This window comes from Vulpes vulpes, chromosome 9 (assembly GCF_048418805.1).
Source record: "Vulpes vulpes isolate BD-2025 chromosome 9, VulVul3, whole genome shotgun sequence".
Lineage (NCBI taxonomy): Eukaryota > Metazoa > Chordata > Mammalia > Carnivora > Canidae > Vulpes > Vulpes vulpes.
Window position 1 is genome coordinate 107,236,396 of NC_132788.1, and position 25,704 is coordinate 107,262,099.

The 25,704-nt window shown below is 63.8% G+C and overlaps 3 protein-coding genes across 7 annotated transcripts; 1 reads left to right on the plus strand and 2 right to left on the minus strand.

Moving 5' to 3' along the window:
* The first annotated feature begins 419 nt into the window (after positions 1-419).
* TBXA2R (thromboxane A2 receptor) lies at positions 420-8,886 on the plus strand. Of its 2 annotated transcripts, none has more exons than XM_026019400.2 (3): positions 420-600; positions 3,998-4,830; positions 8,234-8,886. In XM_026019400.2, exons 2-3 carry the CDS (start codon positions 4,045-4,047, stop codon positions 8,477-8,479), a joined length of 1,032 nt encoding a protein of 343 aa, XP_025875185.1. In that variant the 5' UTR covers positions 420-600; positions 3,998-4,044; the 3' UTR covers positions 8,480-8,886. The 2 variants fall into 2 exon arrangements, with proteins under 2 accessions (XP_025875185.1, XP_072577895.1); XM_072721794.1 differs by lacking the exon at positions 8,234-8,886 and adding an exon at positions 6,001-6,151 and having other exon boundaries at positions 464-600.
* A 562-nt stretch (positions 8,887-9,448) lies between these two features.
* On the minus strand, positions 9,449-17,750 carry GIPC3 (GIPC PDZ domain containing family member 3). Of its 3 annotated transcripts, none has more exons than XM_072721797.1 (7): positions 17,363-17,750; positions 16,420-16,605; positions 16,112-16,292; positions 14,514-14,626; positions 13,990-14,071; positions 10,931-13,862; positions 9,449-10,786 (listed from the first exon to the last, which is right to left on the minus strand). In XM_072721797.1, the coding sequence occupies exons 1-6, from the start codon at positions 17,609-17,611 to the stop codon at positions 13,711-13,713; spliced, it is 963 nt and encodes a 320-aa protein (XP_072577898.1). In that variant the 5' UTR covers positions 17,612-17,750; the 3' UTR covers positions 9,449-10,786; positions 10,931-13,710. The 3 variants fall into 3 exon arrangements, with proteins under 3 accessions (XP_072577898.1, XP_072577897.1, XP_072577896.1); XM_072721796.1 differs by having other exon boundaries at positions 13,977-14,071; positions 17,363-17,738; XM_072721795.1 differs by having other exon boundaries at positions 9,449-13,862; positions 13,977-14,071; positions 17,363-17,737.
* Positions 17,751-20,224: 2,474 nt separating this feature from the next.
* Positions 20,225-25,245, minus strand: HMG20B (high mobility group 20B). Of its 2 annotated transcripts, none has more exons than XM_072721798.1 (10): positions 25,183-25,245; positions 24,849-24,904; positions 24,418-24,526; positions 23,700-23,903; positions 23,044-23,164; positions 22,696-22,742; positions 22,358-22,430; positions 21,882-22,097; positions 21,242-21,374; positions 20,225-20,907 (listed from the first exon to the last, which is right to left on the minus strand). In XM_072721798.1, exons 2-10 carry the CDS (start codon positions 24,884-24,886, stop codon positions 20,895-20,897), a joined length of 954 nt encoding a protein of 317 aa, XP_072577899.1. In that variant the 5' UTR covers positions 24,887-24,904; positions 25,183-25,245; the 3' UTR covers positions 20,225-20,894. The 2 variants fall into 2 exon arrangements, with proteins under 2 accessions (XP_072577899.1, XP_072577900.1); XM_072721799.1 differs by having other exon boundaries at positions 24,418-24,598; positions 25,183-25,229.
* Between the last annotated feature and the right edge of the window lie 459 nt (positions 25,246-25,704).

The following is a 25,704-nucleotide window of genomic DNA, read 5'->3' on the forward strand; positions in this document are numbered from 1 at the left end:
GCCCCGGGCCCTGGGCTCAGGTCTGGGCGCCTGGGGTGGGGGAGGTCCATGCCGCCCCTCCCGGCCTGTGATCCAGGGCTGCGGGGCTGGTGAACAATGCGGGGCCACGGGGCAGCTCCGGGGGGGCCCGGGGCGAGGCTCCAGAGTGGCGGCCCCGCATCCCCACCCCTGCCCAGCCCGCCGGGGGCGCCCACCGACCCCCACCGACCCCCAGCAGCCGGGAGGCCGGAGGGGTGTGGCCAGCACAGGGGCGGGGCCGCGGAGAGACGGATGGAGGGACGGACGGACACCCGGCAGAGAGGGCGCCGGCGGCGGAGCGAGAGCCCCCGGCCTGGCTGTTCCCAGCACCCCCGGACCCGCTCCAGCCCAGAGGGCTCGTGGCCCCCCCAGCCCGGGGGGACGCGCACCCCCGCCTGCTGCGCCGCCGCGCCCTCCCTCTGTGCCCTGTGAGGCTCCTCTGAGCTGCCCGCCCCCGGCTGTGACTCTGTTTCCCCAGGGGCCCGGGAGGCCCGGCTACCCCGCTCCCCGCTCCGCCCTCCGGGCCTGGGCCCGCTCCTGGCCGCGGCGACCCCAGCGCGTCCCACCGATCACCACCTCCAGGTGAGACCCGCGCCGTCAGGGGAGGGGCCTGGGTGGGTGTGTCCCCCCACCAGCCGGCCCAGGTGTGGGTGTTGGGGGTGGTGTTGAGACCAGGTGTGCCACTGCCCCGGGGTGGCTGAGGATGTGCTCATGCGTGTCCCGGGATCCACAAGCGTGGGGCCACTTGGGGCCTCTGGTGCCGCGGGAAGGGTGCAAGGGTCTGGGTGTGGCTGTGAGCAAGTGTGTGTGTGTGTGTGCGTGTGTGTGCGCGCCCGCATGCACAGGCAGCGAGCTCTCAGCGCCCATCTGCACCATCACTAACTGTGCAGCCCTAACCTCAGCCACAGGCCCCAGGGGCCCTCATCCCGCACCTGCCCCCCTGCACAGCCCCCCTGGCCGTGGGTGGTGAGCCCTCAAGGGCACACCCATTGTACAGATGAGGAAACTGAGGCTCCCAGGGGGCCCCTGAGTCAGACCCAGGCTGGGCTGAGACCTAGTGGGCTGACTGTGGAGGCCCCACTTTGCACCCTCTGAGGTGAGGGCTAGGTCGGTGTCACAAACAGGAAAAAGTTCCCAGAAACTGAGCCTTGTGATGTGGGAGGGTGGGCAGGGGCGGCCTGGGAACCGGCAGGTGTGTCTGGGTGGGTGTCTGTGGGGGCGCCGCGCCCGGGAGCCACAGGTCTGCATCAGGCCTGGGCTGGCCGGGTCCCTGTCGTGTCACACCAAAGGGCGGTGACGGTCACTGGACAGCACTCAGGACTTAGCAAATGTGCTGGGGCCGCCGCAGGGCTGCCCCACCACCACCCCACGCGTGCACACGGCCAACAGGATAAGCTGGGAGCACCCCAGGAGCAGGAGAGGCTCGGGGGGGGGGGCGGGAGCGGGTCAGGCCTGGGGAGACCAGCCAGGATGCCAGCGGGCCACTCGGTGTCCCCCTTCTCTGCATTTCAGGGAGGGGGGATGCTGAGGCTCAGGGGCAGCGCCCCCAACGTGGCAAGGGCAGGTCAGGGGCCCCAGAGCGTGGGCTGCAGCGCAGGAGAGGGACACATGGGGGGCTGGCCAGCTCCCCAAGGCGGGAGGAGGGGTGCTGGGCCGTTGGTGACCTCGGACAGAGGAGGGGCCCAGATCACATTCCACGGGGGCCTGGGCGCAGGAGGGGCAGGACGGCAGGACGGGCGGCCTCCCCAGGTGGGCTGACCACCCCGCAGCGTCGTCCCCCAGGAGGAACCGGGAGCTGAGGCCCATGCTCTGGAACCCAGGGCCCTGCCACATGCCCGGCGAAGTGCTGGCACCTCAGCCACTGGAATTTGAGGCCTCCGGGGGTTCCAGAACCAGCTCGGGGGTGGGGGGGGTGGGGGGGGGTGGATTCCAGGTCCCTGGTCCTTCGGAGCCCACACTTCCCTGCGCCTGGGTCCTGGAAGTCTGGGTCCTGCGCCTGGGTCCTGGAAGTCCAGCAAATCCAGCCTGGGAACTTGGGGTCCATGACTCCCGGGAGGGAGCTGGAGCTGGACTCCCCCAAGGGCCACGCGGTGCTGATTCAGGACCTTGCGTGGACGAGGACAGTCCCCTGCAGGGTGAGGGCCCCGCCATCCCTCCCAGACAACTTGGGAGGGGCAGGAGGCCGTGCCCGGTGCCCCTACTGGCCTGGCCTTGGGTGCCTGGGGAACCTGAGACAGCCGCTATCACCTGAACCTGCGGGGGGACTAGAAACCACCGGCGGTGGCCAGGGGGAGTCATGCCAGTTTCCAGCCTCCCCCCGGAGGCCTCGCCAAGGGCTCTAGGTCACAGGTTTGTTCTCAGACAAGGGAGGCCGTTGGCAGTCTCGGGGTGTGCGGCCCCCCACGAATGGCTGGTGCACGAGTCCCCACACCCGGTTGGGGCCGCGAGACCCAGGACACAGAGGCGCAGCCCGAGTCCCCGGGAATGTTCAGAAACGGTGCAGAGCAGCTCCCGAGGCAGAGGGTGCCCCGGCCCGAGAGGGCGCAAAGGAGGCCTCGCTGCAGGAGCAGAGGGCAAAGCCCTGCCCTGCGGGAGGCTAAGACCCCGTGGGTCTCAAGCCTCGGTTTCCCACCCCACCCCCCTCACCCCCCCACCCCCGCCCAGGAGGCCCTGCCCCGCCAGCGCCCCCGGCCTTGGCTCACGGCCTGGGAGGGAAGCTCAGGGCCTGGGTGATTTATGAGGAGCGATAAGGAGCCGCGCAGAGGGGCCCGACCAACGCAGCGATGAGCAGGGGAGCTGGGGGGCGAGGGCTGGCGGCCGCAGGGGCCCCCCCACCCCAGGGCCGGCGCCACGGCAGCACCCACGGGCGCCCGCAGGCCCTGCGCTCGCCTGGCTCCTTCCCACCGTCCCTGCTTACAGGAAGGGGAGCTGAAGCTCAGCAGGGCCGTGAGGGGGCTCATGGCCAAGCCTGGGTGCAGATCTGGTCGGATCCCGCTGTAGAAAATTCTACCCCTCAAAGAAGAATCCGACAATGGGGGGGCCCACATCCACGCCCCCAGACCCCCCAGGCCCAGGCCTGCGAATCATTCACACGGGCTGGGCTTACGCATAACAAGGCCTGAATTTACATCTCAGGTCAACTGGAGCCAGTGGGACAGAGGAGGCCTGACCCCTGTGTCTCCCCCTCCGGCTCTGCAAAGTGGGGATCCTCCAGGCGCTGCCTGGCTCTGCCCCCCGGGCGCCTGCGTGCTTAGCGCCCACGCCTGCCCACCCAAGCCTGGTGCATGGACCAGGGCAGGAGGCTGGGGACCCGCCAGCTGCCGCCAGGAGTCCCCGGAAGGCCCCCCCGGCCTGTCCTTCTCGGGCACCGGGAGCGGTTTCCAGAATGGTCCCTCGTTTTCTTTCTCCTGGACATCCCCCCTTCCCCTGCCACCCCGGCCGGTCCAGCCGTCCACACCCGTCCACACTCGCGGCGGGGCCCGGGCGTCTCCGCCTTGTCTCGCAGCCCCGGAGGGTGACAGGTCCCTCTCGCTGCCATTTATAGCTCGTCCCTGGGGAGTCTGTTGCTCCGAGTGAGCCAGGGTTTTTTGCTGCTGTTCCCAGAATGGAACTGGATTTCTGGGTTTATTTATTATAAAAACGGGGGCGGACGGGGGAAGAACCCACATGACCCCAACATGTGTGAGGCAGCGGCTTCCGAAGAGCCGGAGGGGTGGCCGCGAGCCGCGAGCCCGGACGGGGCCCAGGGCCGCCTGGAGCGCGTGAGAGCCGGCGACCTCCTCACCTCGGCCCAACGGCTCCGCTTGGCGGTGCACGGCGGCTCGGGTCCTGGGGTCACGTGGGGGGGGGGGGGCCGGGGCTGCGCTTCTAACCCAGACCATCAATGACGGCGGCGCTGCCAGGGGCGTCAGGGCCGGGGCGTCGCAGGCCGCGGCCGAGTTCCCGGGCCGCGGCCAGGTCACCCTCTCTGTGCCCCCAGGTGCGCCGCGCCCCATGGGGTGCTGACCCCGCGCCCGGCTCGGCGCCATGTGGCCCAACGGCAGCTCCGCGGGGCCGTGTTTCCGGCCGAGCAACCTGACGGCGGAGGAGCGGCGCCTCATCGCGTCGCCCTGGTTCGCGGCCTCCTTCTGCCTGGCGGGCCTGGCGTCCAACCTGCTGGCGCTGGGCGTGCTGGCGGGCGCCAGGCAGGGCGGCTCGCACGCGCGCTCCTCCTTCCTCACGCTCCTCTGCGGCCTGGTCCTCACCGACTTCATGGGGCTGCTGGTGACCGGCGCCATCGTGGTGGCCCAGCACGCCGCGCTGCTCGACTGGCGCGCCGCCGACCCCGGCTGCCGCCTGTGCCAGTTCATGGGCGTCGTCATGGTCTTCTTCGGCCTCTGCCCGCTGCTGCTGGGCGCCGCCATGGCCTCGGAGCGCCACCTGGGCATCACGCGGCCCTTCTCGCGGCCCGCGGCCTCCTCGCGCCGCCGGGCCTGGGCCACCGTGGCGCTGGTGTGGGCCGCGGCGCTGGCGCTGGGCCTGCTGCCGCTGCTGGGCGTGGGCCGCTACACCGTGCAGTACCCCGGCTCCTGGTGCTTCCTGACGCTCGGCGCCCAGCCCGGGGACGTGGCCTTCGGCCTCCTCTTCACGCTCCTCGGCAGCCTCTCGGTGGGGCTGTCCTTCCTGCTCAACACCATCAGCGTGGCCACCCTGTGCCACGTGTACCACGGGCAGGAGGCGGCCCAGCAGCGCCCGCGGGACTGCGAGGTGGAGATGATGGCCCAGCTCACGGGCATCATGGTGGTGGCCAGCATCTGCTGGATGCCGCTGCTGGTGAGTGCGCCCTCCCCGGGGCGGGGGCTCCATCCGCCGTGGATCTGTTGCCTTTTTGTTCAAGGTTTTATTTATTTCAGAGAGAGCGAGCCCGTGTGCGGGCACGAGCAGGGCAGGGGGCGGAGGGAGAAGCGCTGGGCAGGGAGCCCCACATGGGGCTCGACCCTAGAACCCCGGGGATCACGACCTGAGCCGAAGGCAGAGGCTCACTTAACCCACTGAGCACCCCAGGCGCCCCTCCACAGTGGATTTAGGTTCCCAGGTTCCCACCCACCCAGGAAAATTTGGCACAGACCCCCCGATGTTTGAGCATCCTTCCCAGAGGAGCTCATGGATAAGACACAGACAACCCCCCAACCGGTGGGGTCCAGGCCGGGATGCCGGGGGAGGGGCTCCAAGCTTCCATCTGGGTCATCAGAGGGCTCTCCAGAGGAGGGGCACTGGAGCTGGGGTTTTGAAGGATGCATAAGAGTTTATCTGCCAAACAAAACCAAGGAAAGCGTTCTGCGTAGTATCACCGACTCGTCAGACATTTCCTGAGGCCACTTTGTGTTGGGTTCTGGTCCGAGACCCAGCTCTGCCCCAATTTTCCCAGTCAGGGGAGCTTGGCCGACGTCCTTGGCCATTTGGGGTGGATATTTTTCCATTTCTGACTCGATCAGAATAAGTCTAAAGTCTGAAGTCAGACAGTCGGCTTCCAACCCGTGTCCTTCAAGGACTTGCTGTGTGACTCTGGCTCTGGGCTCCCCTCCTCCAGGCCTGATTACGGGGATTCAAAGGTTGCCTGCCCTTCCGAGCGCTGGTGAGGTTGAAACGAACTCGTGTATCCATCTGCTGCTTCCACAAATGTTTCACGAGTGACTGCTACGTCCCAGGCTGCGGTGTAGACACCGAGGACACAGCGGAGGATGAAAGCAACAGAGCCCCCTGGGAGCTCTTGCCAGTGGGGAGGGCCGGTCGTGCACGTGTGCGACGATGCGGGAGGCAGCAGATGGGAGTGAAAAGAGCTAGAGTGCAAACCAACCCCATGGGCGCCCGGCGGGCTCAGTCGGTCGAGCCTGCAACTCCTCATCTTGGGGTTCTGAGTTCGAGCCTCCCGTTGGGTGTAGAGAGGACTTAAAACCTTAAATGCATTTTTTAAAAAAATAATTTTATGTATTTATTTGACAGAGAGACTGCGTGCGCACAAGCAGGGGGAGCGGCAGGCAGAGGCAGAGGGAGAAGCAGGAGCCCCAGCCGGGCTCGATCCCAGGACTCTGGGATCGCGACCTGAGCCAAAGGCAGACGCTCAACCACTGAGCCACCCGGGCGCCCCCTAAAAATAAAATCTTAAAAAAAGAAAGCACTGCAAATGTAAAGATCATAATTTTTTTTTTTTTTGCTTTGTGTTTTGTTTTGCTAAGAATTTTTCACATACGTAAGTAGTCGGGGAAAAAGCACAAAGGAGCATCATATTTTGATGTTTTGTGACATGTGACAATGACATGGAATTCAAATTTCCGCATCCAGAAATAACGCTAGAGCGCAGCCACGCCCCTGTGCCTCCCTGTAGCTCCGAGGCTGCGGTGGCCCAGCTGCGACAGGGACTGCGTTTAGAATATTTATTCCATGGCCCTGTAAGAAGGAAGGTTGCCACCAAAGGGGCCCCGGGAACCGTTTCACGACTCCGTGAGATTCGATCTAGGACACCTACCTGGTTTTGATCCAGCTGTGAACCTCGCACCCATGCTCCAGAGCCCCAGAGCCCGTGGTCCTGAGCAGAGCGGGGCCCGTTCTGGGGGGTCCCGGGAGACTGCAGCAGATCCTGCTCAGGGACATCTCCGTGAAGGTGACATTTAAGCAAAGACGCGGTCCAGGGGAGGAAGCGGACTGTGTGGAGATCTGGGGGCGAAGGCATTCCAGGAAGGGGGCACAGCACGTGCAAAGGCTCTGGGGCAGGACGCTGCCTGGCATGTCGGAGGAGCAGAGTGGGCGAGACGGAGAGGGAGGGCCGGGGAGGACCGGGGAGAACCCGCCTCGGTCACCTCCCTGCCCCCTGGTCTCTCCTGGGGACACCCAGAATGGGTTCCTTGCTGCTCTGAACCATTGGAACCGGGGCTTTGAAGCATGAATAGGAGTTTCCTTGCTACACATAAGAGGGAAGCCGTCCTAGTAGGATCACTGAATCATGAGACACCCCCTGAGTCCCTTTGTGGGCAAACTGTTTCATAAAGGGCCGTGTGGTATTTTCTTTTTATTTTTTTATTTTTTTATTTTTTTATTTTTTTTTTTCCGTGTGGTATTTTCAACGCGGTCTGTCACAGGCTCAGCTGTGCTGTCCCCTCCCGGCGGGAACGCAGCCACAGGCAGCGGATGGGCCTGACTGTGCGCCAGGAGGACACGAGAATTTCATGTCATTCTCACATGTCACAAACGTGCTCCTTCCTATTTTTTTTCTCCCACTATTTGCACATGTAAAAACGTCCTTAACAAAACAATAAAATGAAACCACAAAAGCCCAAGCAAACCAAACAGGAAGAGGGGAAAAGCCCGACTTGGCCCTCGGGCCAGCTCATGCTCTAAACCCACCCTGGCTCCCCATGGGCCCAGAGGATAAGCCCCCACGCGGCCCTCAAGCTCACCTGGGGAACCCAGTTTGCCAACTGGCTCCCAGCCCCGGGTCAGCTCAGGCGCCCACGCTGGACTCCCGCAGGCCTCCCGCAGGCCTCCCACAGGCCTCCCACAGGCCTCCCGCAGGCCCCACGCATCCCCGGTCACAGCTCTGTCACCCCCGCCCCCACGCTGTGACTGCCTGGCTGCCTCCTGTTGGGGCCGCAAGCCTGTGCAGCGGGGACTGGTCCCTCGTGGCAGCGCAGTGTCCCCAGCACTGCCCAGCAGGTGCTCAGGAATCAACATTAATAAAATTTTCTTTTAAGATTTTATTTTTGGACGCCTGGGTGGCTCCGCGGTGGGCCGTCTGCCTTCAGCTCAGGGCGTGACCCCGGGGTCCCAGGATCGAGTCCCGCATCGGGGTCCCCACAGGGAGCCTGCTTCTCCCTCTGCCTGTGTCTCCGCCTCCCTCTGTGTGTCTCTCAGGAATACATAAATAAAAGCCTTTTAAAAATTAAATACTTAAGGTGCGATTGAATAGTATAGTTTTACATTATGAAACTTTTACGAATTTTCAGGTGTTTAGGAGGATAATAACGCTGGCGGTGCGGGGGATCCGCGTGCTCACACCGGCCTTGTTTTCCACCGTATTTAATTGTGGAGACAGGCAGGAAGATTGCATCGGGGCAGCTCAGAGAGGCTGGGCACCCCCCACCCAGGTCACCCAGCAAGGTGGCGACAGAAGCGGCACTGGATCGCAGGGTGGGGTGCGGGCGGCGGCTGGTCCCCCGCTAACGGCTCTGACCCCCCGCAGGTCTTCATCGCCCAGACGGTGCTGCGCAGCCCGCCCGCCATGAGCCCGACCGGACAGCTGTCCCGGGCCACCGAGCAGCAGCTGCTCATTTACCTGCGCGTGGCCACCTGGAACCAGATCCTGGACCCCTGGGTGTACATCCTGTTCCGCCGGGCGGTGATCCGTCGCCTGCACCCTCGCCTCAGCGCGCGGCCCAGGTCGCTGTCCCTGCAGCCCCAGCTCACCCAGAGGCGCCCGGTGCCGTAGGGCCCCAGCGGGACGGCCGCACACGGGGGGCCCCCCAGCCGGCCCGGAGCCCCGGGAGCCCGGAATGTCAGAAGGGCCAAGACTGTGCATGCCAGGATGGTGGGGCCCCCCCAGCAGCCCTGGGGACCCCCCAACTCCTCTCTGATCCCCTCCCCACCCAGGAAGGGTGGGCAGGCATGTTGGGGGGAGGGCGTCTGAGGAAATCGGACTTGGAAGCCTCCCCTTCCAGGAATCCCCTGAGAATGGGGGGACTCTGACCCCTGGATATGACCTGCTTCCTGGGGTACAGTTGATTCCCTTTGACTCCCCAACCCCAAGAAGGCTCTATTTAGAAAACACTGAGTGTGCACAGGCAAGACACCCGCTCTCTTGCCAAAATATATACTGGCCCCCCCAGCTTTACTTTCCTTTGGGTCCGGAAATCATCAATCTTTAAAGTTCGGGCGTCAGATTGCTGTTCCCCCGTGTTGGCCGCAGCCGGAGCCGCGCCGGGGCCGGGCAGGGCGGAGGGGGTGCGCTGGGTGCCCGCCGCTCTCCTCCGCGCCCTCGCCCTCGCCCTCGCCCTCGGCGGGCCTTCCATGGTCGCATCTCCTGGGAGCCTCCCCGCGGCCCCTGGGGTTCTGGGATTAACCCCCGGGAGGTGAGAAAGAGACAAGACACGGGATCCTGGAGGGAGCACCTGCCTCCCCCTCCATCAGGGCTCGTGCCTTTACCTGCTTGTTCGCTCAACACTTCAGACCCGCCGGGCCTGGAACACACAGCCCCTGGCCCACAGCAGGTGTGAACACGGCCCGACCGGCCGGACGACGAGCCTTACACAGCATCAGGCGCGCACAGGCACACGGGCACACGCGCACTTAGTAAAGGGCTGGGCACAGAGCCGCGTGTGGTCACATGAGCCCCCTGGACCTCACGCCTGCCCCTTCCCCCGCCTTCCCATGAACGTCCCCCAAAAACGACGCGCCCAGCTGCAGGGGTGGGAGATGCCTTTATTCCCCGCCAGCCCTCGAGGTACATGAGGACAAAACTGTCTCCTGCCCCCCACATCTCCACCTCCGGCCCACATGCCCCCCTCCGCCATACGCCTGGCTTTCCACTCCACAGACCTGGGATCTGCTTACACCTCTCAGAGCCAGGCTGAGTGAAACTAAAGCCCCTGTTTCCACTCTCCCCACTCCCCCCCTCCCCACCTGCTGGGGGAATGAGGTCACCTGCTGTCTCCAGGGGACCCAGGCTGGGAGGGAGGGGCAGGAGACAGGATGGGGGAACCATGGAAGCCAACATTATGTTACCCTCAAGCTACAGCTCCCCTTGGTGGGGCAGGGGCTCGGACCCCCAAGGAGCAGACCTCGACTCCTTGAGTGTAGGGGAGGGGACAAGTCTCTGGGCTAGAGGTTCAGGGGGCTGGGAATGCAGGACGGCTGCCCTGGGGGCAGAACTAGAGATGTCAGATATGGTGGGTGGGGTGGGCTTCTGGGGTCCTAGCTGGGTCTTGGGGAAGAGCGCCGGTTTCTGGGGTGCTGAGGGGCTCTGTGGCTGTGGGGCCAGGTGGGAAGTTGGTGGGCTTCTGGCCAGGCCGGTATTGGCCTGTGTTCCATGTACCAGATCATGGGGCTGCGGCTGAGGCTGAGAGACTGTGCTCGGGGCCAGAGTCAGGGCTCTGGGTTGTGGGCCTGAGGGCTGATTTTGGATGGGGGGAGTGAGATCAGCCTGGGTTCTAGGGTCAAGGCCAGGGGTCTGTAGGTGGCGTCTATTGCTAGAGCTGAGCTGGATCTTTGAGTTGGTCTGGGTTCTAGAGCTGAATTGGGTTCCAGAAACAGGCTGGGACCTGGAAGTAAGGTAAGTTCCAGAGCTGGGCTGAGTTCTTGAACTGCTCTGGGTTTCCGAGGTGGGATGGTTCTCAGGACTGAGCTGAATCCTGGAGCTGGGCTGGGTCTCTGAGGTAGGCTGGATTTCAGAGCTGAGCTGGGTTCCAGAACTGATCAGGGTTCTAGAGCTGGGCTGGGTTTCAGAGCTGAGCCAGGTCTCAGAGGTAAACTGGGTTCTAGGACTAAGCTGGGCTCCAGAGCTGGGTGGAATATTTATACTGCTCTGGGCCCCAGAGCTTGGTTGGGTTCCAGAAAGAGGCTGGATCCTGGAACTGACATGACTTCCAGAGCTGAGTTGAATTCTTACACTGTTCTTGGTCCCAGAGCTGGGCTGGGTCTTAGAGCTGAGCTGGGTTCCAAAACTGGTCTGGGTCCCAGAGCTGGACTGGGTTCCAGAAACAGTCTGGGTTCTAGAACTAAGGCAAGTTCCAGAGCTGGCCTGAGTTCTTGAACTGCTCTGGGTTCCAGAGTTGGGCTGAGTCTCAGGGCTGAGCTGAATCCTGGAACTGGTCTGGGTTCCGGAGCTGGACTGGGTTCCAGAAACAGTCTGGGTTCTAGAACTAAGGTAAGTTCCAGAGCTGGCCTGAGTTCTTGAACTGCTCTGGGTTCCAGAGTTGGGCTGAGTCTCAGGGCTGAGCTGAATCCTGGAACTGGTCTGGGTCCCGGAGCTGGACTGGGTTCCAGAAACAGTCTGGGTTCTAGAACTAAGGTAAGTTCCAGAGCTGGCCTGAGTTCTTGAACTGCTCTGGGTTCCAGAGTTGGGCTGAGTCTCAGGGCTGAGCTGAATCCTGGAACTGGTCTGGGTCCCGGAGCCGGACTGGGTTCCAGAAACAGTCTGGGTTCTAGAACTAAGGTAAGTTCCAGAGCTGGCCTGAGTTCTTGAACTGCTCTGGGATCCAGAGTTGGGCTGAGTCTCAGGGCTGAGCTGAATCCTGGAACTGGTCTGGGTCCCGGAGCTGGACTGGGTTCCAGAAACAGTCTGGGTTCTAGAACTAAGGTAAGTTCCAGAGCTGGCCTGAGTTCTTGAACTGCTCTGGGTTCCAGAGTTGGGCTGAGTCTCAGGGCTGAGCTGAATCCTGGAACTGGTCTGGGTCCCGGAGCTGGACTGGGTTCCAGAAACAGTCTGGGTTCTAGAACTAAGGTAAGTTCCAGAGCTGGCCTGAGTTCTTGAACTGCTCTGGGTTCCAGAGTTGGGCTGAGTCTCAGGGCTGAGCTGAATCCTGGAACTGGTCTGGGTCCTGGAGCTGGACTGGGTTCCAGAAACAGTCTGGGTTCTAGAACTAGGGTAACTTCCGGAGCTGGCCTGAGTTCTTGAACTGCTCTGGGATCCAGAGTTGGGCTGAGTCTCAGGGCTGAGCTGAATCCTGGAACTGGTCTGGGTCCCGGAGCCGGACTGGGTTCCAGAAACAGTCTGGGTTCTAGAACTAAGGTAAGTTCCAGAGCTGGCCTGCGTTCTTGAACTGCTCTGGGTTCCAGAGTTGGGCTGAGTCTCAGGGCTGAGCTGAATCCTGGAACTGAGCTGGGTTCCGGAGCTAAGTTGAGCTCCAGGGCTGGGCTGAATTCTTGCACTGGGCTGGGTCTCAGAGCTGAGCTGGGTTCCAGAACTGATCAGGGTTCTAGAGCTGGGTTGGGCTTCAGAAATAGTCTGGGTTCTGGAATTGCTCTGGGTTTCCAAGTTGGGCCAGGTCTCAGGGCCAAAGTGAATCCTGGGGCTGGGCTGGGTACTGGAACTGGGCTGAATTCTTGAACTTATCTGGGCCCCATAGCTCGGCTGGGCTCTAGAGATGAGCTGAGTTCCAGAGCTGGTCTGCTTCCCAAAGTCTGGCTCGACTCCAGAGCTGCCCTGGGCTGCAGCCTGGAGCTGGTATCTAGAAGTTGACAGGGTTTCCAAGATTATCTGACTTCCAGAAGTTGACTGAGTTCCTGGGCCAGTCTGGGTCCTGGAGCTGGGCCTGCCTTCAGAGTGAGGCAGATTTGTGGAGCATAAATCTGCTGCTGCATTGATCTGGGTCCCAGGGCTAGAGTGGATTCCAGAGTTTAACTGGATTCTGGAACTCAGTGAGGTCCCAACAACCGACTGTGTTTGGGAGCTGGAAGGGATTTCAGACCCAGTCTGTGCTTCAGAATTGAGCTGCGTTCTGGAGCTGGGTGGCATCCCTGGGCTGGACTGAGCTCTGGAAAGTGCCCAGGCCTTAACGTTGGTCTGGGTCCCAGAGTTAGCTGGTATTCTAGAGCGGGTCTGTGTTCTACAGTGAGAACCAGGCTCGGCATCAAGCTGAGCTCCGGAGGCCGGGCTGGCCTCAGAGGTGGATGGGGCTTCAGAGCTTGTCTGACTTCTGGTGATGGGCCCGGTAGTAGCACTAGGGTGGGGTCTAAAACCAGACTCATTCTCTGAGCTGGACTCATCGCTGGAACTGGACCAGGCACCAGGATGGGGGTGGGTAGTTGAGTGCAGTTGGGTTTTAGAGCAGGGCTGGGGTCTGGGTCTGGACTGAGCTGTAGCATGCATCTGGGCTCGTGAGCAGGGTTGGGTTTGGGAGCCATCTTCCAATCCTGAGCTGGTGTGGCTACTGTTGCTGGGCTGTTTCTTGAGTCTGACTTGGGCTCTAGAACTAATGGGAGGTCCTGAGCTAGACTGGATGTCTTCGTACGGCTGAGTCATGGGATTGTCTTGAGCTCCAGTGTCAGATTGAGTTGGGCGGCGGGTCTTGGTCATAGATCTGGGCTGGGTTCCAGAACTGGGATTGGTCTCAGAGCTGGGCTGTGTCTTAACACTTCTCTGGGATCCAGACCTTAACTTGATTTCAGAGCTTGGTTTAGCTTCAGAGCTGTCTTGGGTTCTAGGAAAGGGCTGGGTTTTGGAGCTGGGTTGGTTCTCGGAACCGAACTGCATTCTAGCAATGACCTCAGTCTCGGGGTTGGCCTGGGGTCTAGAACAGGGCTTGGTCTCAGAACTGAGCGTGGTTCTAGAGCAAGACTTGACCTCAGAGCTGGGCTTGGTCTGAGAATTGGAAGGGGTTCTAGAGACGAACTTGGTCTCGGAGCTGGCCTGGGCTCTGGAAGGGGGCTGAGTCTCTGAGCTGGGTTGGGTCTCAGGAGCGGTTTGGGTTCTAGAGATGAACTCGGCCTCAGGGCTGGCCTGGAGTCTGGAGCAGGGCTTGGCCTCAGAGCTGGGACTGGTGTCGACACTGTTGTGGGTTCTAGAGGTAAACTCAGCCCCAGGGCTGGCCTGGGCTCTGCAGCGGGGCTGGGTCTCAGATGGGGCCCGGGCTGTGGTGCAGAGCCGGGCTTCGGGAACCGGCCGGGAGGTGTGGGGCAGGGGGCTGGGCTCCGGGCTGGGGCCGCGCTCAGCGCCGGGGCAAACTAGCCACAGGCCTCCCTGGCCTCGCCGATGGCGGCCCACACCTCCACCACAAACTCGTCCGGGAAGGCGAACTCGCCCAAGACGGAGTCTAAACGGTGCGCAAACTCCTGGACGCTCACTGTCTTCTTGGAGGTGTCCACCATGGTGGACGCTGCAGGCCGAGCAGGAGGAAGGCCGGTGAGGGTGCTCCCCGGGCCCCGGCCTCCCCGTGGGCCTCGGCGCCCTCCCCGTGGGCTGTCCTCCCCCCAGGGTCCGCCCGGCTTACCCTGGCCCCTTACCCAGCTCTGGGTCCCGAATGCCCATGTAACTCTCCAGCAGGTCGTCCACCCTCCGGGACGCCTCCTCCTCAAATTCGCTGGGCTGGGGAAGGAGCACCGACCGCAGGGTCAGAAACTGGCTCCCTCCCGCTCCGCCACGCGGCCCCGCCCCACCGAGGCCCCGCCCCACCGAGGCCCCGCCCCCTACAAGGCCCCGCCCCTCCGCGGCCCGCCGCACGCCCCCCGCAGGTCCCGCCCGAGGCCCCGCCCCGCCGAGGCCCCGCCCCCTACAAGGCCCGCCGCACGCCCCCGCAGGTCCCGCCCCGCCCCGCCGAGGCCCCGCCCCGCCCCGCCGAGGCCCCGCCCCTTAGGTGTGAGCAGAGGCAGAGCTCAGAGCCCCCGCCGCTGCCCCGCCTCGCAAGGAGGACCCACTTGGCAGGGAGGGGAGCAGGCGGGAAGAAGGAGAAGGTCTTACCCGAGGTCCCACGGCCTCAGCCGAGTGCTCAGTGCAAGAGCCCCAGGAGACTCCCTCCCCCTTCACTCACCACTTCCTCCACGGTGGCAGCCCCCCCAGAACGAAGACGCAGGGTCTCCCTCCCACTGGTCACTTTTGCTTCCACGGGGCATTTGCTGCTCCTGCTCCTCTGGCCGATCATGTCTGCAGGGGACAGAGTGGGGAGGGGCGTGCGTTCTGGGCAGACCCGCATCTGTGTAAGCCCTCCAGCCTTTCTAGACCCTTCTAAGCCTTCAAAGCCCTCCTTAGGTCCACGGGTGAGTCTTCAGAGACCTCCCTTGAGAATCCTTTCTTCCCCTGAATCTCCCTCCTCTTCTTATTTTTTTACGTTTTTTAAGTAATCTCTAAGCCCAGCATGGGGCTCGAATTCACGACGGTGAGATCAAGAGGCACATGCTCCGGGGCGCCTGGTGGTTCAGCTGTTGAGTGTCTGCCTTTGGCTCAGGGCGTGACCCTGGGGTCCTGGGGTCCTGGGGTCCTGGGATCGAGTCCCCGCATCAGGCTCCCAGCAGGGAGCCTGCTTCTCCCTCTGCCTCTGTGTGTGTCTCATGAATAAATAAATAAAATCTTTTTTAAAAATCTAAAAAAAAAAAAAAAGAAAAGAAAAGCATCACATGCTCCACTCACTGAGCCAGACAGGCGCCCCATCCCTCCTCTTTTTAAAACAACTCTCTCAAAAAAAAAAAAAAAAAAAAAAAAAAAAAAAAACAAATAAATAAATAAAATAATAAAATAAATTAAATAAAATAAAACAACTCTCTCTAGAAGGAATGCTTGAGACCCTCCCATAGCCAGAGGGTCAACCTAGAGAAGACTTTGTGTAGAACTCAGTCCTCCTAATGTTGGGGCCTGTCTCTCAGGGTCCCCTGCTGTGCTACAGGGCAGGTCTGGAACCCCATCCTGTCCCATTCTCCCTGGGACCTCCCTCCAGATGCATCAGGGCGCTTCTAGAACCTCTTGCTGGAGAATGGTGCTACTCAAAGGCCAATCCGTAAAGAAATAGGAAAATGGGGCTGGAATGGGAAGCAACACGCTGGTTCCTTCCTTGAGAAAGTCTTGCTATTAAAAAAAAAAAAATTACCTGCTGGAGCGCCTGTGGGGGTACCCAGTCAAGTTAAGCATCTGCCTTCAGCTCAGGTCATGATCTCGGGGTCCCGGGAGTGAGCCTCACATAGGGCTCCCTGGCCCAATGGGAGCCTGCTTCTCCCTCTGCCCGCTGCTCCCCCTCCTTGTGCTCGCTTTCTCTCTTTCTCTCTCTCTCAAATAAATAATTAAAATCTTTAAAAAAAAAAAAAAAAAAGGCACCATTCTAGAACTCACTTGGGAAAACATTCTCAGGACCGTAGCCTGACCACAGTACTTTAAAACCTCCTCCCAGGTTACCAGACAGGTCCAGACACCTCCTCACCCGCCACCCGCATGCTGGACTGACCATAACAATCTAGAGACTGCCGACCTCTTCCTGACACGGTGCCAGAAGGCTCTCTGTCATGCCACCAGAGACAGCTAGAACCTTCCATCCTGTCCCGTCCCCCCATCGTCCACTGTGCTGGGCATCCAGAGAACCCGCTTCTGGAAGGGCTGGTGGCCAGCACCCCACCTGCCCCCTGGGCCCCAGGCGGCCCTCACCGAAGGCTCTCTTGGGCTGCACCAGGCGCAGGGTGAAGGGCTGGGACTTGGGCAGCTCCCGGAGCATCTTGGCCACCTCGTAGTGGCGGCAGCCGACGATGGAGTGATCGTTGATGGCCTCAATGCTGTCGCCCACGCACACAGCCTGGATCCGGTTGATAATGCTGCCCTCCTTGATCCTCTGCAGGGACCCAGAGTCACTCAGGGGGCCACCCCAGCCACCACCCCCGGGCTTCCCAGAGCCCAGGTAGTGGCTCATCCCAGGGCCCTGAGCCCCCAGGAAGAGGCCGCCCGCCCTCCGTGGGCACCTTGATGAAGGCGTAACCGGCCCCGTTGTCCGTGATGGTCAGTCCCAGGGCGTCCTCGGTCTTGGTGACCTCGACCTCCTTGGTCTCTCCGCGCACGTGCGCAAAGATGAAGTCCTCCAACCCGATCTGGCCGCCCAGGAGTTTCTGCATGTCCACTTTGTGGCTGTTTAGGGTACAGAATAAGATCTGTCCCAAGGGGAGGGGGAGCCCAGAGTTAATGACAGCGCTCTTCGCCCTCTGTCTGTGCAGAACAACCAGGGTGATGGGCTCAGGAGCCTGGGAGGGAAACTGAGGCAGAAAGGGGCATGAAACTGGCCTGGTCACCCAGCCCCTGGGGATCCCAGTCCAAGGTGGGGTGTGGGGCTCTCCGAATGTGGAGGGGCAAGAAGGAGTCTGAGACCTTGAGAATGGGGAGCAGGGTGATAAGGGGGCTGTGGGCAGGAAGAGAGCCCCCCCACCCCGTCACCCCTAGATTTTCAGTTTTGATACACTGGCGCCCTGACACCCCAGACCGACTTTTTGGGTCGATTCTGGATCTGCTGGCGCCCCCTGGGGGCCACGAGCCGCACCGCCCTGGAGCCGGGCCCCTACCCGGGCGACTTCGCACCTGGAACCCCGGCCCCCGCCGCGCCCTGGAACCGCAGAGGCGCCTCCCCGCCGGCGGGGTCCGCTCTTAGCTGGCCCAGCGCAGGGGGTCCGGGGAGGCTAGGGACCCGCTGACCCCGACGCAGGCCCTCTGCGCAGGGCGAGCCAAGAGGGGGTCTGGGGTACGGGGCCCCCAGGATGTGAGCGGCGCGTCTCTGAGACCCGCTGGTGGGAGCCCGTCCACCCGGGAGGGGAGGTCCGGGCCCCCAGCCCCGCGCCCCGGGCTCCACCCCTCTCCCCGCTCAGACGACGTGGGGGGGGGCTCTGGCGCGGGGAGGGGGGCCTCGGGGGTCCTCACCTCTGTGGGCGCGATCCCGAAGGCCTCGGCGATCTTGGCGTAGAGCTCGCGGACGTTGGTGAAGCCCTCGATCTTGCCCGTGGGGCTGCCGTGCGCCAGCTGCGTGCGGAAGACCAGGCGCGGACGCGCGCGGGGCGCGGCGGGGGGCTCCGCGGGCGCGGGCGAGGGCGCGGGCGCGGGCGAGGGCGGGGGCGCGGGCGGGCGCGGGGCCTCGGCGCCCCGGGGCTCGTGGGCCGCTGCGCTCTCCATGGCGGGAGGAGCTGGGCCACCGCGGCCACCGCCACCGCCGCCGCCGCCGCCGGATCCGCCGCTTCCTGCAGCCTCCCCTCCCCCGGCCCAGGGCGCGACAGCCGAGCCGCTGGGTAAGGGGATCCGGGAACCCGAGCCTCCCGGGAAGGCGACACCGCGGGCCGCGGAGGGGGGTCTGGCCCAGGTGCGCGGGCCCTGCTAGGCCAGCTGCGCGCTCCCGGGGGACGCTGGGCAGGCCGCGGGGCCTGAGCAGCACACGGGGCGGAAACGGGGGTCCCCAGTGAGGACCAGGGCGGTGAGCGTGCCCAGCGCACCCCGTGTGCGAGGCGCGCCCCTGTACTCCTTGCAAGGACCCTAGAAGGGGCAGGACCCTAGAAGAGGCAGGAGATCACCGCAGCTACGCCCTGTCCCTGCCCGCCACCCCCTTCGGGGGCTCCGTCCTCCCTGAGGCCCCCCAAGCTCTGCACGACCAGCCCGGCGCCCTCCCTGCCCTCCCTTCCTCCCCATCTCGCCCTGGCACACGCTGCTCCAGCCATACCGGCCTCCTTGCCTTTCCTCTAATGCCAGGTTGGGTCCTGCCCCAGGGCCTTTGCACGTGCTGTTCCTTCTGCCTGGAAGGCCATCTCCCAGTCATGCGCTGGGGTCCCTGCCTCACCTCAGCTACTTGCTCAAATGTTGTCCGCTCCTTCCACCTCTCAATCCCTTTTCCTAGGTTTTTCTCCCTGGTATTGAGCCCTACCTGATAGATATCAACTGTTCTACTTAATCGTCCTGTATCCCGGCTGTCCCCACAACCGCAGTGTCAGCCCCAGGAGGGCAGGGGCTCTGGCCTCTTCTCCCCACTGGCACATCCTGGGGCCTGGTGCCCAGAGACAGCAGGCACCCCGGCGATCTGCGGTGAGGAAAGGCATGGACACCCAGGTCACAGGAGGGAAGGAGGCGCTGGCCCCCGGGAGGCACCTGTCGGAATCCCCTGGGACGCAACACCGAGGCGTCCAACAATGAGAATCTTGGCTCTTACAGTCAGCGGCCCTGGAATGCCACGGGGTGGCCCGAAGAGGGGCCTCCCGCCCTGGGAGAATCTCAGAAACCAAGCGTTGATGGAAAAAGGCAAGTCCCAGAAGGCTTTGGACAATGTAAGAAAATGTAATGTCAAGTTTACAAGCCTGCAAAACACGCCGTGTGTTACCATGGACGAGCCTTGAAAACATGACGCTTGGCGGGGCCGAGGGCTGGGAGTGGGGGACCAGACACAGGAGGCCCCCCCCCCCCGGCGTGTGAGCCGACGCTTGTGACAGGTCCGGGCCAGGCTTGTCCAGGGACAGGCAGGGGGGCTCGTGTCCCCGAGGGGCTGATGGAGGTGGGGGTGGCGGTGGCTGAGAGGGGTACGGGCTTTCTCCTTGGGGCGACAGAAATGTTCTGGAATTCGATTGTGCCGATGATTGCACAACTTTGTAAATACGCTAGAAACCACAGACTTGTACACTTTCAAACCTTTGAAAACTGAATGAAAAAAACCAAACCCCATCAAAGCGGTACTCTCCGAGGAAGACATACTTGTGTGCTCACAGTATATAAAGAGCCGCCTGCTATATACTCCGAACTCGGGGGGGGGGGGGGGGGTACCTGTGCCGTTGGTGGGGCGGTGTGTGGGGCAGACAAGGGACCTCGGGTCGGGGAGGTGGCGACGTCTGCCTGTGTGAGTCTCTCCGGGCTGAGGGGGGCTTAAAACCACAGGGACTTGCTGTCTCTCGGTTCCAGGGGCCCGAAGTGTGACGTCAGCCTGTCAGCAAGGCCCCGCTCCCGCCGAGCCTAGAGCCCTCGGTAGAGCCCTCCCCAGCCTGTCGTAGCTGCCGGGGCGGCGGGCGCTCCTCGGCGCTCTCTGGCAGCTTGCGTTATTCCCATTTCTGCTCTCGGTCACGTGGCTGTCCACATCTTCATCTTCTTATAAGGACACCAGTTATATTGGATCAGGGGCCCACCCCACTGCAAGATGACCTCATCCTGACTAATTATATCTGCAATGACCCTATTTCCAAATAAGGTCACATTCTGAGAGCTGGGGTTTAGGGCTTCAGTGTCTTTTGAGGGGACATGATTCAACCGATGATACAGACGTTTGTCAAGTTGTTCTCCAAAAATTTTGGGATGTCTTCAATAGCGCAGCGAGGCTTCCTCAGTAAGTCAAGCACAGAATCCCACGCCTGGGAGAGAGCCTGCCGAATTGGAAGCAGGTGTTCAAGCGCCTGTCCACGCGTGTTCACACAGCCCGACTCGCGGCAGCCAAGAGGTGGAAACAACCAAAATGTTCATCAGCGAGTGAAGGGATCAACAGAATGTGGTCCATCCACGCGCTGGAATATTATTCAGCCACGAAAAAGAGCGAGGTGCCGACAGGTGCCGCCCTGGGGATGGACCCTGAGCCCATGGTGGAGGCCACACGTGTGTGAGTCCAACATCCAGGACAAGTTCATCCAGACAGAAAGGGGGTTAGTGGCTGCCAGGCACTAGGGGTGGGCAGGCCTGGGACACCCAGCAGGGGTGTCTTGGGAGCTCTTGGCACATCTTCTGGCCCACTTCCCCCCCCCCCCCCCGAAAAAAACATTCACAAGCTTGGAATTCAAATTCCACTTTTTTTATTTAAAAAGTCCAGATTGAGCAAAGGCAGAGGCTGCCTCCACAAAGGTCCCTCGGCTGAATGAGGGAGGGGTGGTCAGTACCAGCCCCCTCAATTCTGGGGTGCAGGAATCTGAGGTCACAAGCAGAGGGCCCCGCCCCGGGTACGAGAGCGTGTCCCTGCAGTGTGCCTGTTGTGTGGGGGCACCTGTGGTGAGCACCTGCTGGGGGTCCCAGCGTGTCAGGGGTGGGCTTTCTCTACCCTGTCCCTGGCCCGGTCCTGGAGATCCGGTGCAGTAGGTGTAACCCTCCCCACACTGGGCGAGCCAGCTGCCGCAGGTCCCCTTGTGTCCCGGGTTACACAGCCCTGTGGTGCTCCCCTGTCCCTGTAGTGTCATGTGCAAGGCGAGCAGGCCTTGCCGGGCCTCGGGGCTATGGGTTCTAGGTATATCGTGTACAGCAGGTGATTTTTCTGGGTTCAGGAGGCTGGGGAAATTGAAAGCTAGAGGGATGCTGTAGAAATTTAATCTTAGGGGGGCTGGAGCCCCCAAGGTGCAGGATTGGGCATGGCCCCAAAAGGTGGACCCCCAATCCTCCTCCATGGGGGTAGAGAAGGGGCCATGACCAAAGCTTGGTCTTCTCTGGATCTGTGGGGCTGCAGACACCCTCATAGATGCTCACTGTGACAGGAAAGAAGACAGGTGATGGGGAACCCCCATCATTTATCGCCCTGGGTCTCGGGCAGCTGGAAGCCACCCAGACAAACCCACGGAGCAGCTGTGGGGACGTTCTAGCCTCCCAGGGGATCCCACTGGCCAAGGGGGACTAGCACACCCCACGGGCAGCAGTAAAGTACCCGATCTGATCAGCGCCACCCAGGGGTCTGGCCTCCGGCCGCGGGCGTCAAACAGGCCCCACCTGGCAGGTCCCGGGTGGCGTCGGCCTCATGTCCGCGGGGCCCCAGGCAGCCCCCCACCGCCCGCACAGGGCGGCCCCACCGCCCCCGGCACACACCTGGCGACCTGGGCCAGGATCTCCTTGATGCGGACGATGAGCTTCTCGTGCTGGGCGGGGTCGCGCTCGATGGCGCCGTGCAGCCGAGCCATGTAGAAGTCCAGGGTGCCGAGAGTGGGCGTCTCGCCCGTGCCTGGAGAGGGCAGGGACCGGTCACCGGAGCCCAGCGGAGGAGGGGGGCCGACGCAGCCGGGTTCCACAGGAGCAGAGGTCAGGGGGTGGGGGTCTGCAGGGGTAGGGTCCCGGGGCCGGGGGCCAGAGGCGCGGCGCGTCGGTGGGGTCAGGTGGGAGATCAGGACGTCTAGACCCGGAAAAACCAAGGTCAGCTGTGCGGCAGGGGGCAGAGGGTGCTAAGTGGTGAGGGGCAGCCCCGGGGGGGGGGGTTCCGGGGGATCCAAACCCGGGAGGAGGAAGTAGCCGCTGTCAGCTGCGGCCTCAGCGCGGAAGGCCAGGGAGGGGGCGGGGCAGGGGTCAGCGAGGGCGGGCGCGTGCTCTGCTCTCGACGCGACGGTCCTTCGGAGCTGGAGTCGCACGGCCGGGGCGGGGGCCAGGAGGTGGAGCCGGCGGGGCCCGGGCGCGGAGGGGGCGGGGCGTGGGCGGGGCCCGGGCGCGGGGGGCGGGCGGGGCGGGGCCTCCGCACCCGGCACCGGCAGCGAGGCGAAGCTGGCGGTGAGCGCCTGGCGCACGGCCTGGAGCTGCTGCTGCAGCGCCAGCGTCCGCCGCTCCTCCAGCGCCAGCTCCTGCTCCAGGCGCTCCCGCGCGCTGCTCATGCTCTGCGTGTGCCTCTGCAGCACCGCGTTCTGCTCCTCGAAGGCCACGTTCATCTTGCGCAGGCGCCGCAGCTCTGCCTCCCGCGCTGCGGCGTGGGGGAGCCGGGTCAGAGCCTGCGCTTCCTCCCTGCCCTCCCTGCCCTCCGAGGGGCCTTTGCCTTGGCTGGGCCTCCCTGCCAGGCCGGCTGTCCTGCTCTGCCTGCAGCCCCACGCGGGGCGGGGGAGGTGGGCGCCGCAGCTTGTTGGGAGTGCTAAATGCTCCCCACCACCGCCACCCCCGCCCCCTGCGGCCTTGGCACCCTTTTGGCCCGCGCACCCTCCCCAAGAACCCCTGGTCAGCGCTCACCTTTGTTTTGGTCCAAGAACTCTTCAGTGAAGATGGGGACATCGAAGGTGGAGAAGCCATCACAGTCCCCACCCTGGGATGACAGGACAAGGTGATGATGGGGGCGTGGGGCAGCTACAACTGGGACGTGTCCCTCAAGCTTGAGAGGGATTCCTCTGGCCGTCTGCATCGACGTCCTTTTAACAACATTCCCACGATGTGGCTGCCCCACGTTGGCTGGCACACTTGGAGGCCCGGCACTGCTTCCTCCCATGAGAGCTGGCTCTGGCTCACCCAGGGGTCTAAAGGCCTCCAGACCTTTCTCGCCCAGGCATGGTCCTGGGAGGAGGGGTACTTACCTTGTGTCCATTCAAGAGCGTATTCATGAGCCCAGAGCCCGAGTCCTCTGGTGGGGGAGGGAGGAGGGCAGGATCAGCCTGGCAGGGGCCCACACATTGCTTTGCGATGCAAGTGCCGTCCCCCCTGCCTGGGACCCCCCCCCAGGTTAGCCCTACTTGTCCTGGGGCAGGCTCCTGTGAGGACCCCCAGTGTCTGTGTGCCCCCGCGTTGGCACTGCTCAGCCCTGTTCACCCAGAGCTGTCTTGTCTTCATGGGACTGAGTCCCATGGAGGAGGGCGGGTCGGCCTGCCTGGGTCACCTGTCTCAGAGCCCGCACCCAGCTGCCTGGGGGCTGGGGCCCTTCCCACCTTTCTTGATCTTCTTTTCCTGGATCTTCTCCGTGCACATCTTGTAGGCTTCCGACTGCTGGTAGGCGCGCAGCTCCTTCATGTACTGCTGCTTCTCCCGCTCGGCCTCATCCAGGTACCGCTGGTGGGGGCAGCGGAAGGCTTGTCCCAGCCCAGGGGCAGGGGCTGCCGGCCTCCAAGGCCAACACCGCACCTTCCCACAGCTCCCTCCTTGGAGGTGAACCCGGCTCCTCGGCTTGCTGTGCAGGGCACCTTCCTCCCCCACACTCTTGCCTTTAAAAGCCTCTCCCAGTTGTCTGAGGGCAGGCTCCCATCTCCAGGCTGGACTGGGCTCCCACACCCATTTTGCTTGGTGAAATCCCACTTAGAGGGTGCAAACTGGTGGTGTGTTTTGTTTCCTATATTTTTGCAACTTTAATTAGCAGGATTTGAAAACCAAGAGGTATCACATAAAAATCCGGCCCCCACTCCTACTTCTTTAGACCTCTCCGTGTTGGTTATCAAGCTTTCCGTGGATTCTTGCTTATTGCGACCCTCCCCTCCTTCCGCCTGCTGGGGAGGGCTCAAGGGTGGTCAGTGCTCCCCGCGGAAGCCCTTTGGGGGATGTGGCCGCAGGGCAGTGTCCGAGTGGGTGGGGCAAGGTCAGTGGTCCCCACCTGCTTCTCCGCCGGCTGCAGCTTGCTCCACTCGGCACCCAGCATCTTGGTGATCTCGGGAAAGGGCAGATCCGGGTGGCGCGTGCGAATCTGCTCGCGCCGCTCGTTCAGGAAGCGCACGTAGCCGGTGACCGGTGCCTTGGGCCCATTTGGCAGGATCTTCTTCCGCTTCTTGCCCTTGGGCCAGCCGCGCTTCTTCACGGGCTGCAGAACAGTACCCACTCCGCGCCGTTGGGAGGGGCCTGGAGGGTTGGGGCGGGGCTAGAGGGCTGGGCGGGGCCTATCCTGGAAACCTGCAGGTATGGCTTGATCAAGGGCCAGAACTGGGAGAGGGCGGGTTTCGGGGAACGCTGGCCGCGTGGGTGACGGATCGGAGGTCCGGATCTGAGGTCCCGGGCGCGGGGCATAAGGACCCCGGTTGGGCCCAGCGACGGCGAGTGGGCGTGGCATCTGGCGTGGGCGTGGCTTCCCGCCGCAGGAAAGCCCCGCGGGACGACGGGAAGGTGCCTCCCACCGGACCTTTGGCGGTGGGCGGGGCCTGGCCTCCGAGGCCGCGGACCTCCGGGGGCGTGGCGTGCGGCACGGGGCGGGGCCTCAGCGCCGGGAGGAAAATCAGGACTGCGGGCGGGGCCGCAGCTAATTCAAATCTAGCCCGGGGTGGAGCTTCCAGGCGAGGGGCGAGCCCCAGGGCTGCCCCCACCGCGGCGCAGGGACTCACCTCCTCCTCGTGGGACCCCTTCTCGCCGGCCCGGGGGCCCTCGCCGCGCTCCTGCTTGACGGCCACCACGAAGCCCCCGTGCGGTCCCGGAGCCTTGCCGCCCGCCGGCCTGGAGCCACGGGACGCCAGGGTCACCGCCGCCCTCACGTCCATCCCGACCGCGGAGCTGGCACAGAGGGGCCTGGGGCCCGGGAGCAGGGCTCTGCGGGGGTCACTATCCGCGGGCCGGGACGGAAGCGCGGGGGTGGGGGGGGCGGGAGAGACCCCCGGGAGGAACCGGGGCGGGGAGCTGGGGGCGTGCGGGAGGTCCTGCCCGGCAGTGGGGAGAGTCAAGACCCGGGGGCGAGGGGCGAGGGGCGACGAGCTCCGACAGGGAGGGCGGGGGCGGGGCTGCAGACCCGAGTGGGCTGGGGGAGGGGAGTCGCACTCACGCGGCGGCCGCGCCGGGCTGCTTGGAGCCGTGGGACATGGCCGCTCCCGGCCCCACCTGGAAGGCAGACGCGTGGCCGGGTGAGCGGCGCCCGAGCCGCCGACGGGCCGGGCCGGCGGGGATCCCGGAATGCCGGGCCCGGGGTGTTTGGGGGGGCCGGATCCAGGGGCGGGGAGGCCCTCGAGGGCGGGCGCCCCAGGGATCCTTTGTTGGGCGATCGCCCCCCGGAAGGGCCGGGCCCACTCTCCCCCGGTCCGGGAGGGGCCCCTCCCCGGTCCCGGGACCCCCGCGCCCCCGCCCCCTCGCAGGGCCCCGAGTTCCGCGGCTGTTTTCACCTCCAAAGAAACTTTCCCGGACCTCTCGGCTGCTGCGACGCTCCAACCAACCGCCCCGAGCCCGCCCCTGCCGCTCGCCCCGCCCCCGGCATGCTAATACGGCCTCCGCGAGCCGTCCGATTGGGTGCAGGCTTGCCCTGGGGCGTGGCCATGCAGATGAGGGGTGGCGCGCCGGCCGGCGATTGGCTGGGGCAGCCGCTGGGCCGCGTGGGAGGTGGACGGGGAAGGCCGCGGGCGGGTGCGTCAAGTTCGGCTGCGCTCGGCCGCTCTCGGGGCCAATCGGGGCGCCTTGGGGCCGCGCCGGGCGGAGCCCCTTAAAGGGCCAGTAGGCGCGGCGCGGACTCCTCCTCTCCGGGCGAAGGCGAGACTCCCCGCCCCAGCGGGATCCCGGGACCTGCGGGGCGAGATCGCGCCCCTCCCTGGTTGCCATGGAGACGGCGGCCGGTTGCTAGGGAAGGGGGTTAAGGTCCTTCCCCGCAGCGTGGCGGTCTCCCCCATCCCCCGCCCCAGGACGAGGTGGGA

What these genes read in the sequence shown, in the direction of transcription:
- TBXA2R (XM_026019400.2), top strand. Translation starts at nt 4,045, where the DNA reads ATGTGGCCCAACGGCAGCTCCGCGGGGCCGTGTTTCCGGCCGAGCAAC. An exon ending in TCTGCTGGATGCCGCTGCTG is followed by an intron (nt 4,831 to 8,233) that starts GTGAGTGCGCCC and finishes GACCCCCCGCAG; the next exon opens with GTCTTCATCGCCCAGACGGT.
- HMG20B (XM_072721799.1), bottom strand. Translation starts at nt 24,886, where the DNA reads ATGTCCCACGGCTCCAAGCAGCCCGGCGCGGCCGCCGC. An exon ending in AGGGGTCCCACGAGGAGGAG is followed by an intron (nt 23,904 to 24,417) that starts GTGAGTCCCTGC and finishes ACTGTTCTGCAG; the next exon opens with CCCGTGAAGAAGCGCGGCTG. An exon ending in CGCCTCGCTGCCGGTGCCGG is followed by an intron (nt 21,375 to 21,881) that starts GTGCGGAGGCCC and finishes TGCCCTCTCCAG; the next exon opens with GCACGGGCGAGACGCCCACT.
- GIPC3 (XM_072721795.1), bottom strand. Translation starts at nt 17,611, where the DNA reads ATGGAGAGCGCAGCGGCCCACGAGCCCCGGGGCGCCGAGGCCCCGCGC. An exon ending in GCAGCCCAAGAGAGCCTTCG is followed by an intron (nt 14,627 to 16,111) that starts GTGAGGGCCGCC and finishes TGTCCCCTGCAG; the next exon opens with ACATGATCGGCCAGAGGAGC. An exon ending in GAGCTGGGTAAGGGGCCAGG is followed by an intron (nt 13,863 to 13,976) that starts GTAAGCCGGGCG and finishes CTCGGCCTGCAG; the next exon opens with CGTCCACCATGGTGGACACC.